The 14770-nt window shown below is 58.8% G+C and overlaps 1 protein-coding gene across 5 annotated transcripts; it reads right to left on the reverse strand.

Moving 5' to 3' along the window:
• Positions 1–220: 220 nt before the first annotated feature.
• On the reverse strand, positions 221–14535 carry ATG16L2 (autophagy related 16 like 2). Of its 5 annotated transcripts, XM_069471011.1 has the most exons (19): positions 14523–14535; positions 14123–14255; positions 12331–12430; positions 11608–11710; positions 7739–7812; positions 7180–7431; positions 6963–7028; positions 6534–6647; positions 5504–5566; positions 4768–4876; positions 4231–4336; positions 3509–3579; positions 3303–3374; positions 3067–3187; positions 2641–2746; positions 1395–1544; positions 1132–1179; positions 925–1026; positions 221–585 (listed from the first exon to the last, which is right to left on the reverse strand). In XM_069471011.1, the coding sequence occupies exons 2-19, from the start codon at positions 14238–14240 to the stop codon at positions 498–500; spliced, it is 1863 nt and encodes a 620-aa protein (XP_069327112.1). In that variant the 5' UTR covers positions 14241–14255; positions 14523–14535; the 3' UTR covers positions 221–497. The 5 variants fall into 5 exon arrangements, with proteins under 5 accessions (XP_069327112.1, XP_069327113.1, XP_069327114.1 ...); XM_069471012.1 differs by lacking the exons at positions 5504–5566; positions 14523–14535 and having other exon boundaries at positions 436–585; positions 14123–14240; XM_069471014.1 differs by lacking the exons at positions 221–585; positions 14523–14535 and having other exon boundaries at positions 1013–1026; positions 1403–1544; positions 14123–14240.
• Between the last annotated feature and the right edge of the window lie 235 nt (positions 14536–14770).

The raw sequence follows: 14770 nt of genomic DNA on the forward strand, positions 1-14770 counted from the left end.
CTGGAGCCAGGATCACACCCTGCAGCTCCTTGCTGCCTCTGGGCCCATCTTCCTGCTGTTCCCACGGCGAGCCTTGAGCAGCGCCCGTCTCCTCAGCAGCGGCAGCCGGCGCCACCCAGCTCTGTGCGGGAGGAGGAAGGGGCCAAGCCTGGACCTCCCTGAGCCCACCAGCCCAAAGGTCTCCCTGTACCCTGAATGCTGCAGAGAGGCAAGCAGACAGTTTAGATACAGTGTTTTCTCCTTTGGGGAGAGAAAGTGAGCACACAGACAAAAACCAAACAAAAACTACTATATTCCACCCAACCTATACTTTGTTTTTAAACCAACAGGCCAGGTCCTGCCAGGCCCTTTTCCCCATTAAATCCCAAGGCCACCCCCACTCCACCCAAGCCCCACTGCTCTGGAGCCCTGGGGAGCCAAGGGGACGCTGTTCTTCGAGGGAAGCTGTTCTTCAGGCTTCAGACCAGAGCTCCAGCTCAGGCAGGGGCGCCGTGGCCCTAGTGCCAAAGCACAACCTTCCTGCCCTGGTCCACGCTCACCACGGAGCTCCCGGAATAGCACCAGGCCACGGCGTTGATGGTGGCACTGAGGAGAGGGAGGGGCAGGCTTCAGGGGGCATCGGGAGCTGGGCCTGCAGCCTGGCTCTGCCCCTCCCTGTTGGACCTGGGCAGTTGGCGGCCCCTCGCTGAGCCTGTTTGCTCGTCTGTGAAAGGAGCCCACAGGGCTGTGGTGAGGACAGACCCAGGTGCGTGTGGAAAGGTACCTTGAGGACCGTGATGGGCTCTGGTGGATGCAGGGACAAGGGCCGGGGATTCCAGGCTCCCAAGTACGTCAGAGCCTGGAATCGGCTCAGCAGGACTGAGGCCGGTCAGCGCTGGCCCTGGGGCCGGGGTGGGCAGGTGAGCGGGTGGTGGCCGTGCTCACCAGTGGGGTCCCCGCAGGCTGCTCTCCAGTTTCCCAGTGTCTACGTTCCAGATGTAGAGGGCTCCGTCCCAGGAACCGGCCAGGGCATAGCTTCTGTCCGGGCTGCAGTGGCCACAGCAGAGCGAGAGAACGGGGCATCAGAGGGAGGACACACACGGGGGCCGACGGGGCGCACTCAGGCACAGGCGTACGCTCTCACGGACACACCTGAACACAGCTTTGGTCCAGTCAGAACCGCACTTGAAGCCATCAGCCCTGAGGACAGACAAGGTCGGGGTCAGAATGGAGGTAGCCACCAGTCCCTCCCTCAGCAAGGAGCTGCAAGACGTCCTCTCTCTGTTGAGGGGTCGGGTACCTCAGCAGGACCTGGTCTGGAGGGGCCTCCGGGGAGGGCGCCAAGAGGGCCTTTTACAGGAGAGGCTCGGCTGCCCCAGCAAAGGCCCCAGAGTCAGCGGGCACGAGGCTGGTACCTGAATACCTGGCGGATATTGCTGACACGCAGGTCGATGACCTTGAGTGTGTCGTCTCGGGAACAGCTGAGCAGATGTAGCTGGTCATGGCTGAGGCTCAGGGAGGTGACACGGCCCTGCACAGGGATGACCTGGGTGCAGTGGGGCCCCCTGAGGAGCAGGGACAGACAGGGATGAGGAACAGCCCGCCCTGGCCACTCCTGACAGGAAGGGGCTGGGCACGGCAGCTTTCCCAGCTAACGAAGTCCAGAGGCAGCCCAGGGCCTCGGATCCCTGGGGCCAAGGCTAACGGTGACTAACCTCCCTTTTCCCCATGGCAGCCAGCTCCCTCCATCAAGGAGTTTAAGCAAACTCTGATTTCACAGCTGGGGAGCCCCTGAAACCCTTGGGTCACTAAAATGAGCACTGGAAAGAAAACAATGAAAAGTCTGTCTTTAAAACTGTGAAAGAGGCTGGCCATGCTGGCTCACGCCTGTAATCCTAGCACTCTGGGAGGCCGAGGCGGGAGGATCGCTTGAGCTCAGGAGTTTTGAGACCAGCCTGAGCAAGAGCAAGACCCCCATCTTTATAAAAAATACAAAAATTAGCCAGATGCGGTGGCACACATCCATAGTCCCAGCTACTCGGGAGGCTGAGCCAGGAGGATCCCTTGAGCCCAGGGGTTTGAGGTTGCTGTGAGCTAGGCTGACGCCACGGCACGCTAACCCAGGTGACAGAGCGAGACTCCATCTCAAAAAAAAAAAAAAAATGTGAAAGAAATCCTGAACATTTAGGGATTAATAAAAAAATAATACAAATGTGAAAGAGAGAGGCAGGCAGGTTGCAAACACAATTGCTGCAGACTCTGAGTAGAAGCCTGAGGCAGGCCCGGCATCGGCTCTAGCTTTGCTCTTATAAACTGTTCAAGCCCAAGTTGGGCTCCTAGGTTTACAAAACAACTAAAGGAATTTTTTTCCTTTGATGAAATAGTGGTAACTGAATGGGAAAAGGTGCTTCTCCATCTTGGCTGCGGGGTCCAGGCAGAATCCAGCACTGGACTAACGGCCACTAGGATAGTGGCACAGTTGGCCGGGGAGCTGGGCCCTCAGGGGCCATGCCCAGCACCGAGGCCATCAGCTGGCGGCCCCACAGCCTCACTCCCCAAGATGTCACCACGACTCCTGCTGCCGTGGCCAGAGGAAGGAATGAGAGCTCGGAAGCCCTGTCCCAGGCCTCCACCACCCTACCCACAGCCAGCGCCTGTCACCTGCTGTCCCAGAACCGGATCTTCTGGTCATTGTGGCCACTAATGATGATATGGTCCCCACACACCACATCGTTACAGTAGGAAAGGACATTGATGGTCCTAGAGCCTGGGGACCAAGGAGCAGATCCGGGGCCTCAGAGGATGGTTGTTGGGAGCTGGCCCATGGGACATATAGAGAAGCTGAGGCCCAGAAGGGTCTAGAACCAAGACTAGAACCCAGGTCTCCTGCTTCCCAGCCCAGGGCTCACTCCACCCCTTCACCTACCCAGAGCCTAAGGTCACCAAGAAACTAGGCAGAAAACACCAATGGAGGATGGGGGAGGACCTGTGAATCTCAGACCCACCCCCAGAGAGCAGGGCGAGGTCCCTCATGCCCCCGCAGGGGGCTCCAGGCTGGTGGGGAGGGAGGTGGGGGCTGAGCCTCACAGTAGGCGCGGCCGAGGTCCCACTCCTTCACTGTCCGGTCTCGGCTCCCGGTCACTGCCTGGTGCCTCGTTAGCTTGAATTTGGCAGCTGTCACCTTGTCCTTGTGTCCAGACAGTGTCTCCTGCCCCGCCCCCATCCCAGGTATGGATCAAGGGCATGGCCATGACCCCATAAGAGCCCCCCAGTCCTGAGGTATGACCCCTGACCCCCAGACTGCCTCCGCAGTCAGGCCTCACCTTGGACTGTGCCTCCCCCACCTTCCAGAGCTGGGCGGCCCGGTTGTAAGTAGCCGCTAAAAGCTGGGAGCCCTGGAGAGGGGAGTGGAAGGAGAGGTCCTGAGCCTGGGCCTGGGCCTGGGCCTGGCAGAGGCCAGGGAGCCTCCCAAGGCCCAGGGAGGAGGAGTGTGTGAGAGCCCGAGGCCACTGCGGCCAAGTTCCCTCACCGAGGGGTCGAAGTCCACACTGGTGATGCTGCCACCAGCTCCCTCGAGGGTCTGGTTGGCTTTCAGGCGACCTGGAGGGACCAAGGGAAAGGACAGTTGCAATGAGGTCAAGAACTTCCTGAAATAGAGGAACTGGGACTGACAGCGGGAAGATCAGTCTTCTCCAGGTTAGAGGGCGGAATCTCTGGGTCTGTTCTGAGGGCCTGGGCTGGAGGCTGGAGAGGACCAGAGAGAAGAGCCTGTCCCTAAGTCACACAGCAAGCCAGGACCAGGCCAGCTGGAGACTTGCCTTTTCAAGGAAGCCTCCAGGGCCCCACCCCGACCCCCCTACAGAACACAGAGCTGGGACAAGGCAGACACTCAGCTGAGACCTGAGAGCTCAAGTGAAGCTGGAAGAGGAGGTGGCCTGCTGGACTTGGGACTTGCTCCTCAAGGGCCTGTCCCTGTAGGACCTCACAATAGGGACTCTCCCCACCAGGGACCATCAGAGCTCAGCCCTCCCCATCCTGCAGGTCTGGACCCCAGGGGCTGGCAGGGTTCACCCTTCTTCGGGGCAGCAGGCTCAGAGTCTCACTCTTGCCAAGGGCTTATCCAGTCACTGCCCATGGAATGTTCCAGGTGGGGAAACACAAAGAGTCCAAGACCTTTGCCCACCAAGGCATTGCTGAGGATGGGGTCTGGATAGAAAGTACTAGGTTGGCCTGCAGGGAAGGGGTCCTTACCTCCCACAATGTTCCAGAGGTGGATGAGGCGGTCAGCCCCTCCAGTGGCCACGAGGCTGCTGCCGGGGCCAAAACAAACAGCACTGACCTCAGAGAGGTGGGCATCCTGTGGGGAAAAGGGCAGGCTGGGGCGCCAGGTCCTCCCCACACAGCCCTCTTTGTGCACGTACACAGGCTATCGCTCACACGTGCCCTTGCACACCTCCCAGCCCTCTGCTGACTTGTTATCCCCGCCCCAGGTCTCTCTGTCCAAAACCTTGAGTTGCAAACCTGACCCCACCAGGCCTCATCGCCTCTGCCCGGACCCCTGCAGCAGCCTCCCGGCTATGCTACTCCCCTGCCTGGCCTCCCGTCTCTGCCTCCCCAGTCCCCGCCCCCGTTATAACGTGCTGGAGTGGCTCCCACCACAAGCCATGGAAGGCAGCCTCCTGCCCCTGCCAAGGAGCCCAGCCTCACATCCCCAGCCTCCTGGGACCACCCCTGGTGCCTGTCCTCCCTTCCTACTGCCCCACACGTGTGACCCAGCTCCTTCCTCACCAGCACGTCCTGAGCCCTGGTAGGAAGTCGGGCGACCACGCACACAGGGATGCTCTGGTATCGCTGCTCAGAGGCTCCCCCAATTGAGTGACCTCTCCTCTTCTTGAAACTGGGGCAGAGGGACAGGAGGGCATTCAGCAGAGCCTCTGACAAAGGAGCCTCCAGCTGCCCTGAGGCAGCAACAGTGGAAAGCAGACATGGCAGGAGGCAGAACGTGGCCCCACGGTACAGCGAGCACATTCCCCAACCCAGCCTCTGACCCCAAGGGTCAGTGTGGAGATGGGGCGGGGAACACAGAGACAGACACAGGTACAGGGCAGGGCGGTGGGTACAGAGAAACTCAAGGCTGAGGTTTCAGTCCTGGCCTTGCCACTGCTTGGCTCTGTGACTCTGATCAAGTCCATGACATTTCTGAGCCTCAGTTTCCCAACTGAGTGGGAGTTCCTGTCTGGCCTTGGGCTGGAGCTTTTGGTTCCCTATGAGGCCTCTGGGTGAGGACAGAGCCTTGTAAGGACAGAGCCTGGAAGATAGCTGAGCAGGGACTGGGGATGAGGCCACACACCCGGCTCCTACCTCCTGGGCCCAACAGAGACTCACAGACAGCCGGGCGCTATTCGGATGGACAGGCCAAGCACATACACAGACCAAGCCTGGGCTCAGGGAGTCTGACACGGGGTGCCAGGGGGCCCAACCCCTTCACACACATAGGGGCACACACACAGAAACACACACTTACTCCAGAAGCCCCTTTACCACATCCACACAGCGGGACAGCGTCAGGGAGGTGGCTGAGGCAGACCTGGGACAGAACCGAGAGAGGTGCTAAGGGACTGGCCCGTGTGTGTGTGTGTGCAAACAGCCGTCATTCATCCCTACACTTTGCCGGAGACCTGGGAGCTCATAACCTCTCAAGCATGGGACAAGAACTGGACTTCTGCCCTACCCCATAAGTGCCTGCCAACAAAAGCTCCTGGCAGACTGGGGCCTATGGGGAGGGGAGAAGGCAAAGGTACCTCCAGGCTGGGAAAGTACAAGGCTGGCGAGGGGAGCCTGGGCTTGCTGAGCAACCTCAGAAATGCCCAGCAAAGAGTGTGTCCTGGGAGACTTGGCTGACCAGTGCTGCTGACTTTGGGACCAGCACCTCATGCCTCTCCTCAAGGTCCCCTCACTGCCCTGAGGCCTGAACACTGGGGACCTGCAAGGAAAGGCTGAGGAGAAGAGCCTTCAGGTTGGGGAATGGGTCGGAGGGAGCAGCCTCAGTGACAGGCAAATTGAGACAGATGGGGAAGATGGAACAGAAGGTACCCAAGGGTTGAAGCCCCAGTCAGGCCCCATCAGAGTGAGCGCGTATGTACACAAGCTCATAAGTCCACAGGCACTCAGGTACGCACACTCAAGCTTGTACACACATGTGCCTCATGTCCCTGAGTATGCACACGCTTGCACGCCTGTGCCTGCACACTCGTGCCTGGGACAGCTGAGCCCTGGGCCTTGCCCACAGGCTCTCCCTGGTGACATTCAGAAGTCTGACATCCCATCCCCCTCCTCAGCAGGGGGCAGGGAGTGGGGTCCCTGAGACCACACTGATCTCAAGTGGCTCCAGGAAAGGGAGGTCAGACCAGTCCTGGGAGGTCTGAGCTATACCTCAACCTCTCCCCAAGCCACCTTTCACCCAAGAGCAGGCCTCAAGGTCTTGGAGGAAGATTCTGGCAGCCTCTGGGTGGGGGCTCAGCTCAGAACTCTGGGACAGCCACCTGGGTCCTCACCTGAAGGGCCTCTTCCACTTCTCACAAGCCTCTCTCTCCAGGGACTCCGGCTCAGTGGCCAGGGCCAGGGCCTCAGCCCCCGCCCTGATCCTACTGCCTAGGGTGCTTGGGCTCCTGGGAGAGGGAATGAAGCTCAGAGAGGCCAAGGATCCAGGCTGGCCCCTCCCTGCCCCAGCGCGGGCACGGTGAAGATGGGAATTCCCAGTGATGAGGGGTTCTGTGGGCGCACGTGAGGCATGCACGCGTGCAGGCTCCTATGTCTGCAGGCATCCCGTGGACCCTGTCTACTTGGAAACCTGGGGACCGCGGCTGTGCACACGTGCAGTCAGGTGTGCGGGTCACGGCAAGCAGGAGGGGGCGGCGGGAGGCAGAGCACAGCAGGGCGGCTCTGGAACACAGGGGTCAGAGCCCACCCGTCCCCGTTCTTACTCGCTGATGCTCACAGTCCGCCTGGCAGCCTTCTTCAGCTCCTGGGATACCTGCGCCTGCTTGGCCCTGGAGGGTAGAAAAGGATCCTGAGAGCCAGGCGCGCCGCTCGCCCATAAGTGGGACTCGGGACGCCAGGCCTTTGGGCCAGGACCGGACCTGGCCCTACTCCTCAGGGGGCGGGGCCTACCCTCAGAGGGGGCGGGGCCCAGCTCCCTACCGCTCCCGGCGCTCGTTGCGCAGGTTGCGTTCGGCGGCGGCGCGCGCCTTGCGCTGCACAAGCCGCTCCAGCAGGTCGCGCGCCTGCTCCTGGAGCCCGCGCAGGGTCGCCTCCTGGAGCCCGGTGTTCGCGCGCAGCGCCTCGTAGGCCAACCGCTGCTCCGCGTTCCGCGCCTGCAGCTCCGCCACTTGCCCGGCCTGCTGCGCCCGCGCCTCTCGCAGCTGCGACACGCGGACCTCCAGCGCCGCCAGCCTGGAAGGCAGGGAGAGCGGTAGGTGGGTCCCGAGCCGCCTCCGTCACTGCGCAGGGAAACCCGCCTCAGAGCCGAGACAGGCTTGCCCCTGGCCACGCAGCCAGCCCGCTGGGTAAGCCAGCTCTCCAACCAAGCCTTCGTCCTCAGTGGCCTGCCGTTCGGGTCCTCTGATGCCAACCACAGGCCTGGGGGCATTTGGGAACGTGGGCCAGCTCTCGGGCCCACGCCATCCCCTGCCTGTGGCAGAGTTGGTCCCGAGCCTCCCACTGGTGGGCGCGGTCCCTCTCTGACCCGCCGGCACCTCACCTGCTTTGCCGCTCCTGCAGCTTGAACTCCAGGGCGCCCAGGGCTGCGGTCTTCTCCACCACCTGGTAGGCCATCTGGGGGCGGCGGGCGGGCCGGACAGGTGGGCATGGGCACCTCTGTGCAGGGCTCACACCCGGCCTGCAGCCCCTCTCGGGCAGACGGGGCTGATGGGACAGTCCGCTACTCCACCCGCCCACCTCTCTACTGAAAAGAAAGCTGAGGCTCAGGAGTCTGACACCTGGGTTTCCATCCTAGCTGTGCCACTTAGTTTCTGTGACTCTGGGGTTGTCACTGAACCTCTCTGGCAAGAGGAATGTGCTCCATTTCCTCACCTGTAAAATGGGAACAATAGTGCTTACCTCACAGGGTTGCGCATTATGAGGAGTAACATTTCAAATACGCGCAGATGATCGACAGCACTTGCATGTGCCATGCCTTGTTCGAGCTCTGCACTCTGCACACATTCTTTTAACCCTCATAACACCATAAGGTAGGTACTGCCATTCTCCTTTGACAGACAAGGACATTGACACAGAGGGGTTAAGTGTCTTGCCCAAAGTCACATAGCTAAGTGGCAGAGCTGATATTTGAGCCCAGGCCAACTAAGTACATTATCTTCCAGGTAGCATGGGTCCCCAACATTTTTGGCACCAGGGACCGGTTTCATGGAAGACAATTTTTCTGAGGGGGGAAAGGGGTGGACGGGGCTGGTGGAAGCGGGGGCTGATGTGCCCCCAGCCAGTTCCTAACAGGCCACGTACTGGACTGGTAGCCGCCAGCCAGGGGTTGGGACCACAGAAGTAAAGCGCTGGTCTACAGGAGGAGTTCAAGGGATGTGAGTTCTGTTCCCCTAGTCTCCAACAGCTTGCATCCTGTGCCAGCCCCAGCCCCTGGCCGGCACAAGTACAGATCTCAGAGAGCAGGGAGGAGCCCGGAGCAGAGGCACACAAGGCTAAGAACAGCGAGGCACTGTGGGACACAGGGCCCAGACTCAGGGCTGGAGCTGCCCCACCAGCCTGGGCGCGGGGTGAGGGTCATTTCATCTAGACCCCCGTCTCACTCCACATTCCTTCAGCTAACAGCCAAGAGCTGGAGAAGCCCTATTCCCGCCTTTTGGTGTTGAGGGGGTCAGCGAGAAAGGCAGACCCCAGGTAAGGGACTTCTCACCATTGTGGCAAGAGGAACATGAGGGCCACGGGCTCTGAGTGCCTCTGTCCCAAGCCAAGGCTCGGGGCTCTTGTTCTCATGTGGGCCTGGTGAGGACAGACTGGGGAGCAAGGCTGGTGCTGGCCACCTGCACGGACACGACTCCTTGTGTGAATAGGTCTGTGGAGGGCGGGGCACCTATTTTCATAACTGGCCCAATTTATAACATGTATAATTCTTTTCACCACTTCTACTTCCTCACATGTCACTTGCTTTCATTGGTGTGTGACACCATTCGATATTTTTTTATTTGATGCTTTTCAAAATTCAAGTAAGATGTGGAAAACAGATTAGTGGTTGCCAGCGGTTAGGGATGGTTGGGGGAAGAAGGTTGAGTGTGACTAAAAAGGGGGGTAAGGGCCAGGCACAGTGGCTCACACCTGTAGTCCCAGCTACTCGGGAGGCTGAGGCGGGAGGAGTTTGAGGCTGCAGTGAGCTATGATGACAACACTGCACCCCAGCCTGGGCAACAGAGCAAGACTCTGTAGCAAAAAGGAGATCTTTGTGGTGATGAAATAGTGCCACATCTTGATGGTTACACAAATCTACATGTGATAAAAGAATGAAGAACTATATGTACAGTTTCATACCATTATCGGTTTCCTGGTTGTGTGTACTATATTTACATAAGATGTAGCCAATGGGGGAAACCAAGGAGGGGTACACAGGAACTCTCTGTACTATCTTTGCAACTTCCTGTGAATCTCTATTTCAAAATAATATTTTTCAAAATAAAACGTTAAAATTATAATGATAAATGGTTGTGTTATGGGAAACAGTACTAAGGAGAAATAAAGGAAAAGCCCCCTCCATCCGGCGGCACACCCAACAGGAGCAGACTGCCGCGTGCCCAGGGAAGGAGTGCTGAGGGCCAGGGGTGCACGGAAGCCGGGGGGCAAAGGGAGCTGTGAGCTCAAAGGGATGCCGCAGGGGGCTGGAGAACCGGACGGGGGAGCCGGGCTGAAGAGCTCTGGAAGATCTATACCACGCTGATACTGGGAAGAGGTGGTGAAAGGGGCTTTTACTTTTTACTCTGTGGGCTTCTGTTCTCTCCAATTGTTTACAACAGGCATGTTTTGTGTACTGCTTGCCTTTAATGGAGATCATTTTTGTTATTAAAAGATATCACTTTGAATGCTATAGGAGGAATCGATGAGAGGTGCCAAAGGAGGAGTCGTCCAGGGAGGGATGAGGGTGACTTGGACCAGGTCAGATGTGGTACAGGAAACAGAGAGAAGTTGATAGATTTGGAGGCAGAGTCAAAAAGCTGGTGACCAGCTCTGGACAGAGGGCTGGGAGGAGTCAGAGTGCCTTGAGTTTCCAGCGTGCATGACAACCACTGGGGGACAGTTACGGGAAGGACAGTCCACCTCATCGGCACTCAGTCTACACATACTCATTAGTACGGACTGTGAAGATTGGCCCCAAGGATACAGCAGTGGCAAACCAAAGGCATCCCAGGTCTTGGGGGGCTCACAGCCCGGCAGCTGGGGTGAGATGTTTGAGAATCACCTCTCAAGCAAACATCAAGTTGCCACTGCAACAGCTGCTCTGGGGAGAGGCTCTCAAATGAGTTCATACCCCATGCCAACACCTTTGTTGGGCGAGTGACTTGCATGCTGTGACCGGTTGTGTATTTACTGGCCTATCACAGTCTCTTCCAGAGGCCTGGAAGCCCCATGGGGCCAGGTTTGCTCACCACTGCATTCCCTGTTCCTTGGCTGTAGCAATTGTCAATAAACATTGAATGAATGAATGGAGATCACAGAAGGTGGGTTTGTATGGGAGGGGGTTCAAAGCCTGGCTCCACCTCTCTAAGCCTCAGTTTCTTCTTCTGCAACCAGAAAGTTGTGAAGGATTAGCTGAGAAAATGCTTAGCCCACTGCCTGCAGGGAATGGTGTTGGCCATATTGTTACATGGGAGATGGCCAGTCTGATTTTAGATGTGATATCTAAAAAGCCACTGAGCAAGAGAGTCATGAGCTCAGAACAGAAGGCTGGACTACGGACAAACCTGGGGGTCAGCAAAGAGATAGTCCCTGATGCCATGGGAGTCAGTGAGCCATCCAAGCTCAAAGAACACCCATACTTAAAGGGAGGGGAACAAGGAGGAGGGAAAGGAGCTGGAGAAGGAAGTTCAGAAGCAACAGCCACAGAAGTGAGAGGAAAGCCAGGAGAGTGTGGTGAAAGAGAAGCCAAGAAACAGCTCTGCATTGCAGGGGGTGAGCTTGGGCAATAGTGTCAGGTGGAGGGAACACATCCTGCCCACGGACTAAGCCTTATTCGTTTAGTCTGCAAATGTACATTGAACACAACTGGTGCCAGGCTCTGGGGTTGGCTGGGCAAGGCGTGAGGAGTAGAGGAGTGAGCAGAGCAGGCTAAGCTATCTGGACGGGGCGTGGGCTGCCCCTGCACACCTCACTCCCTCCAGCTGCTATCGGAGCCCACTTCATCCTGGGCTGCCAGGGCTACTCTGACCCCTGCCCAGCTTCAAGTCTGGGCTGGGTACACACTGGTGCTCACTCAATGCCTGTAGCAGTTGAGTTGGGAAATGCAGCGAAGACAGCAAATACCCCTCACTTGCTGGCTGCCTTAGACCACGTCTCCCAGCCCCAAAGTTCTGGATCTTGGCCACCCCATTCTCGGACCCCTGCCCAGCTTACCTCACCACACACCAGCTGGAGCCTCTCTTCCTTTTTCTGCCACTTCACCCTCAGAGTGGCCAGTGATGGGACTTGGTCTGAGTCAGGCCCTGAGTCCTTCTCCCTGCCAACCAATCAGAGAGTGGTGCTCATCGTCCCTCCATTCACCCCAGTGCCTGAGGCACCCAGGGGATGCCACATGAAAGGCCTGAAACAAGAGCCATTAACTTCCTCCTGGGGAAGACGGAAGCCAGCAAGCCAAAAGGAAAGAGCAAGTCTCCAGAAATGAGCAGTCTGTGACCCTTCTGCTCTGGGAAGCCCCCATCCCCTGGATGCCCCAGCCAAGGACCCTCCTCAAGAAGCACCTTGCAGCTCTGAGCCCCAACCCATTCCTGGTTCTTACCATCACTCCCTCTCTGGAACAGGCAGCAAGACCCTTTCTGTAGGCATCAGGTGAGGAACAGGGGGATGGAAAAAGACTGAGAAGGGGAAAAGACAGGAGTGCAGGGTGGGAGGGGAAGGAGATAGGACAAATGCAGAGAGAGGGGCTGAGAAGGGTGGGGAGAAAGGAGATTCCAAGCAGCTGGCCCAGGGAAGGCTCAAGGGCCCGCCTCCCCCCACACCACCACCACTGGGCAGCAGCCAGGGGCCGATGAGGTGCCACGAGAGAACCCAGCGTAGGCACTGGGGCAGCGCCCAGGCACAGGCGGCCCATTGTGACCATGGATACACATATATACTCACCAGGGGCCCTGGTGGGTGGCAGGAGTGACATCATTTGGCTCTGGCTGCAGCTTCTGTGAGAACTTGTCCAGCAGCTCAGCCTTCTCTAGGAGACGGTTATCTGGGGGTGCAGAGGGGAGCCTGGAGACACTTTGCAGCAGACCCCTGGCATACAAGTTACCTCTGGCGGGAGGGCTGCAGGAGCCCAGGGATGCTGGGAATGGGAAGGCTTCTGGGGGGCTGGAGGGGTGTTTGTGCAGATCTACAGGACCTTCAGCCCTGGCACAGCCTCCTCATAGCACTAGCCCCCAGGCCCACCCAGAAAAGGACCTGCTCTCCCAGGGACAGAAGGGGGACTACCCTGGGAACATCCAGGGATGCCTGCTGAGGGTCTTGAGAGAAAGACGGGGCCTGGGATTGATTCATCCCTGCCCCAGAGAAGGGCTTGGCCCCAGAAGGTGATGAAACAAACTGAGCCTCACCTACCTATGTCTTCTGGCAAGTCACTTCCCCTCCAAGGGCTCTAATTACCTAGACTAAAATAATCCTAACTTCCCCAGGGTTGGTGTGAGGTCCCCAGACCAGAAAAGAAAATCCTTGGGCAATTATCCAGTGGACCTTCTTCAGTTTGGTAGTTTGACCCTGAAACACACCCCTTCCCCCCATCCAGTGTCACTTCCTCTTTCTCATCAGTTCCAGGGTAGGGTGGGGGTGGTAAGCGCAGGCCTAGCTCCTCAGCAACCTCCCCTTACCCAGTGCCCTGCCTGTCACCTTGAGCTCCTGGGTTTGGCCTAGTTCTCACACAAATCCCACCTCAGCCCCCAGGGCACTGCACTGTCCCCCCTCCAGCAAATCTAAAACAGGTGTCTATGCCCAATTTACAGGTAAGAAACCTGAGGCTTGGGGAGATGACCTGCCCAAGACCACGAAGATGACTGAACCTTCAGTCTGTTTGATTTCAGCCCTCCCGGTCTCTCTAGTCCCTCAGACTTGCAGCTCCCAGAGGGTAGGTGGGGTGTAACTTCTCCCTCAAACTGGATGGTTCCAGGCCCTTCAGAGGAGTGGAGAAGTGCGGCTGCCTGGAGGTAGGGGGCTAGCCTCACAACCCCGAAGGGAGAGGACCAGCAGCTTGGAAGGTGGCTGTGGCTGGACTTTGAACCCCATACATACAATCTCAGGCGACCAGAGGAGCTACACACAGATGCACACCTGTTCACCCTGTCTTGAACTACCAGACCTCCCGACCCATACCTCCCACAGCCTGGGGATCCCTGACTCTCCTCAGGCGGGGTTAGGCTGGCACACAGGGGCACCACAAACCTGCGCCAGGATCACCTATCGGTAGCAGAGCCTGAGACTTACAGTTCCACTCCTTCCCTGGACCAGCCAACAAGTGTCTGCTCTGGACAGTCCCGCGTTCCCTGACTGCGCTACCGGGATCCGGCCCTACCCTGGGGACCGCCGGGGAGGGCTTCGAAGGCACACGAGACTCTGCAAAACCAACACTCAGGGAGGAATTTGTATCTAGGAAGTCCAGCTCGTGGGAGGCAGAGCCCGGCCCTGAGGGGGACGAGGACGGGGCTCTGCCCGGAAAAGGGTTCTAAGCAGAGCCTGGATTGGAAGGGGCAGGAATCCTGGCCAGCAGGGGGTGGGGTGTAACAGACAGATTCAAGGCGCAAGGCACAGGCCCTCGGAAGCGAGAAGGCGCTGGCACACTGGGGTCACAGCCCAACGACCCAGACAAACCCCCTCCCCGCGCCCAGAGCCCCGTCCCCTCAACGGCCATCTCCCAAGGCCCCCGGGGCGCACTCACAGGCCGGCACCAGATCCAGGAAGAGTGCCTTTTGCGCGCGGTCCCGCTGCCGCAGCTGCCGCACAATGTGGCGTTTCCAGCGGGGGCCGGGGGCGCCGGGGGCAGCGAGCCCCGCCATGGCCGCTCTCCCGCCCTCCCGGCGCTCACCTACGGCCCGGAAGGCGCAGCCGGGGCGGGGGCGGGGCCTCACGGGGACTCCGTGACGACAGGGGCGGGCAGCGGCGGGGAATCCCCGGGTTGTACTAAGCGCGTTCCCGGGGGAAGAACTGAACGCAGACGGCGAGGGAAGCCCTCTCAGGGTCTACACCGCTGGGGTCTCACCAAACATTTTTATCTAAGTAGTGGTTCCTGTTGCTGTGAGGGGCAATAAGCAGGCGACAAGGGGGATGGCCTCCCCCACGCCTAGTGGCGCGCTCCGGAGGCGGGGCCCCCAAGGCCAGTGCTCCTTAACCCCACAGCGCCCGTACCGAATTGGAAAGTGGCAGAGTCTCGCCCAGGCCGCGTCTGGACCTGGCCGCGCTCTAAGCCAGGGCCGTGGAGACCCCTCACACCGGATTCTGAGTGGACACAGACATAAGGTACACACAGTATGGCAGCGAGATAAGAAAGCGCAGAAGAGGAAGAGACTGAAGGGAAGAGGCCCAGCTT

The sequence above is a fragment of the Eulemur rufifrons genome, chromosome 6, assembly GCF_041146395.1.
Source record: "Eulemur rufifrons isolate Redbay chromosome 6, OSU_ERuf_1, whole genome shotgun sequence".
NCBI classification, from domain to species: domain Eukaryota; kingdom Metazoa; phylum Chordata; class Mammalia; order Primates; family Lemuridae; genus Eulemur; species Eulemur rufifrons.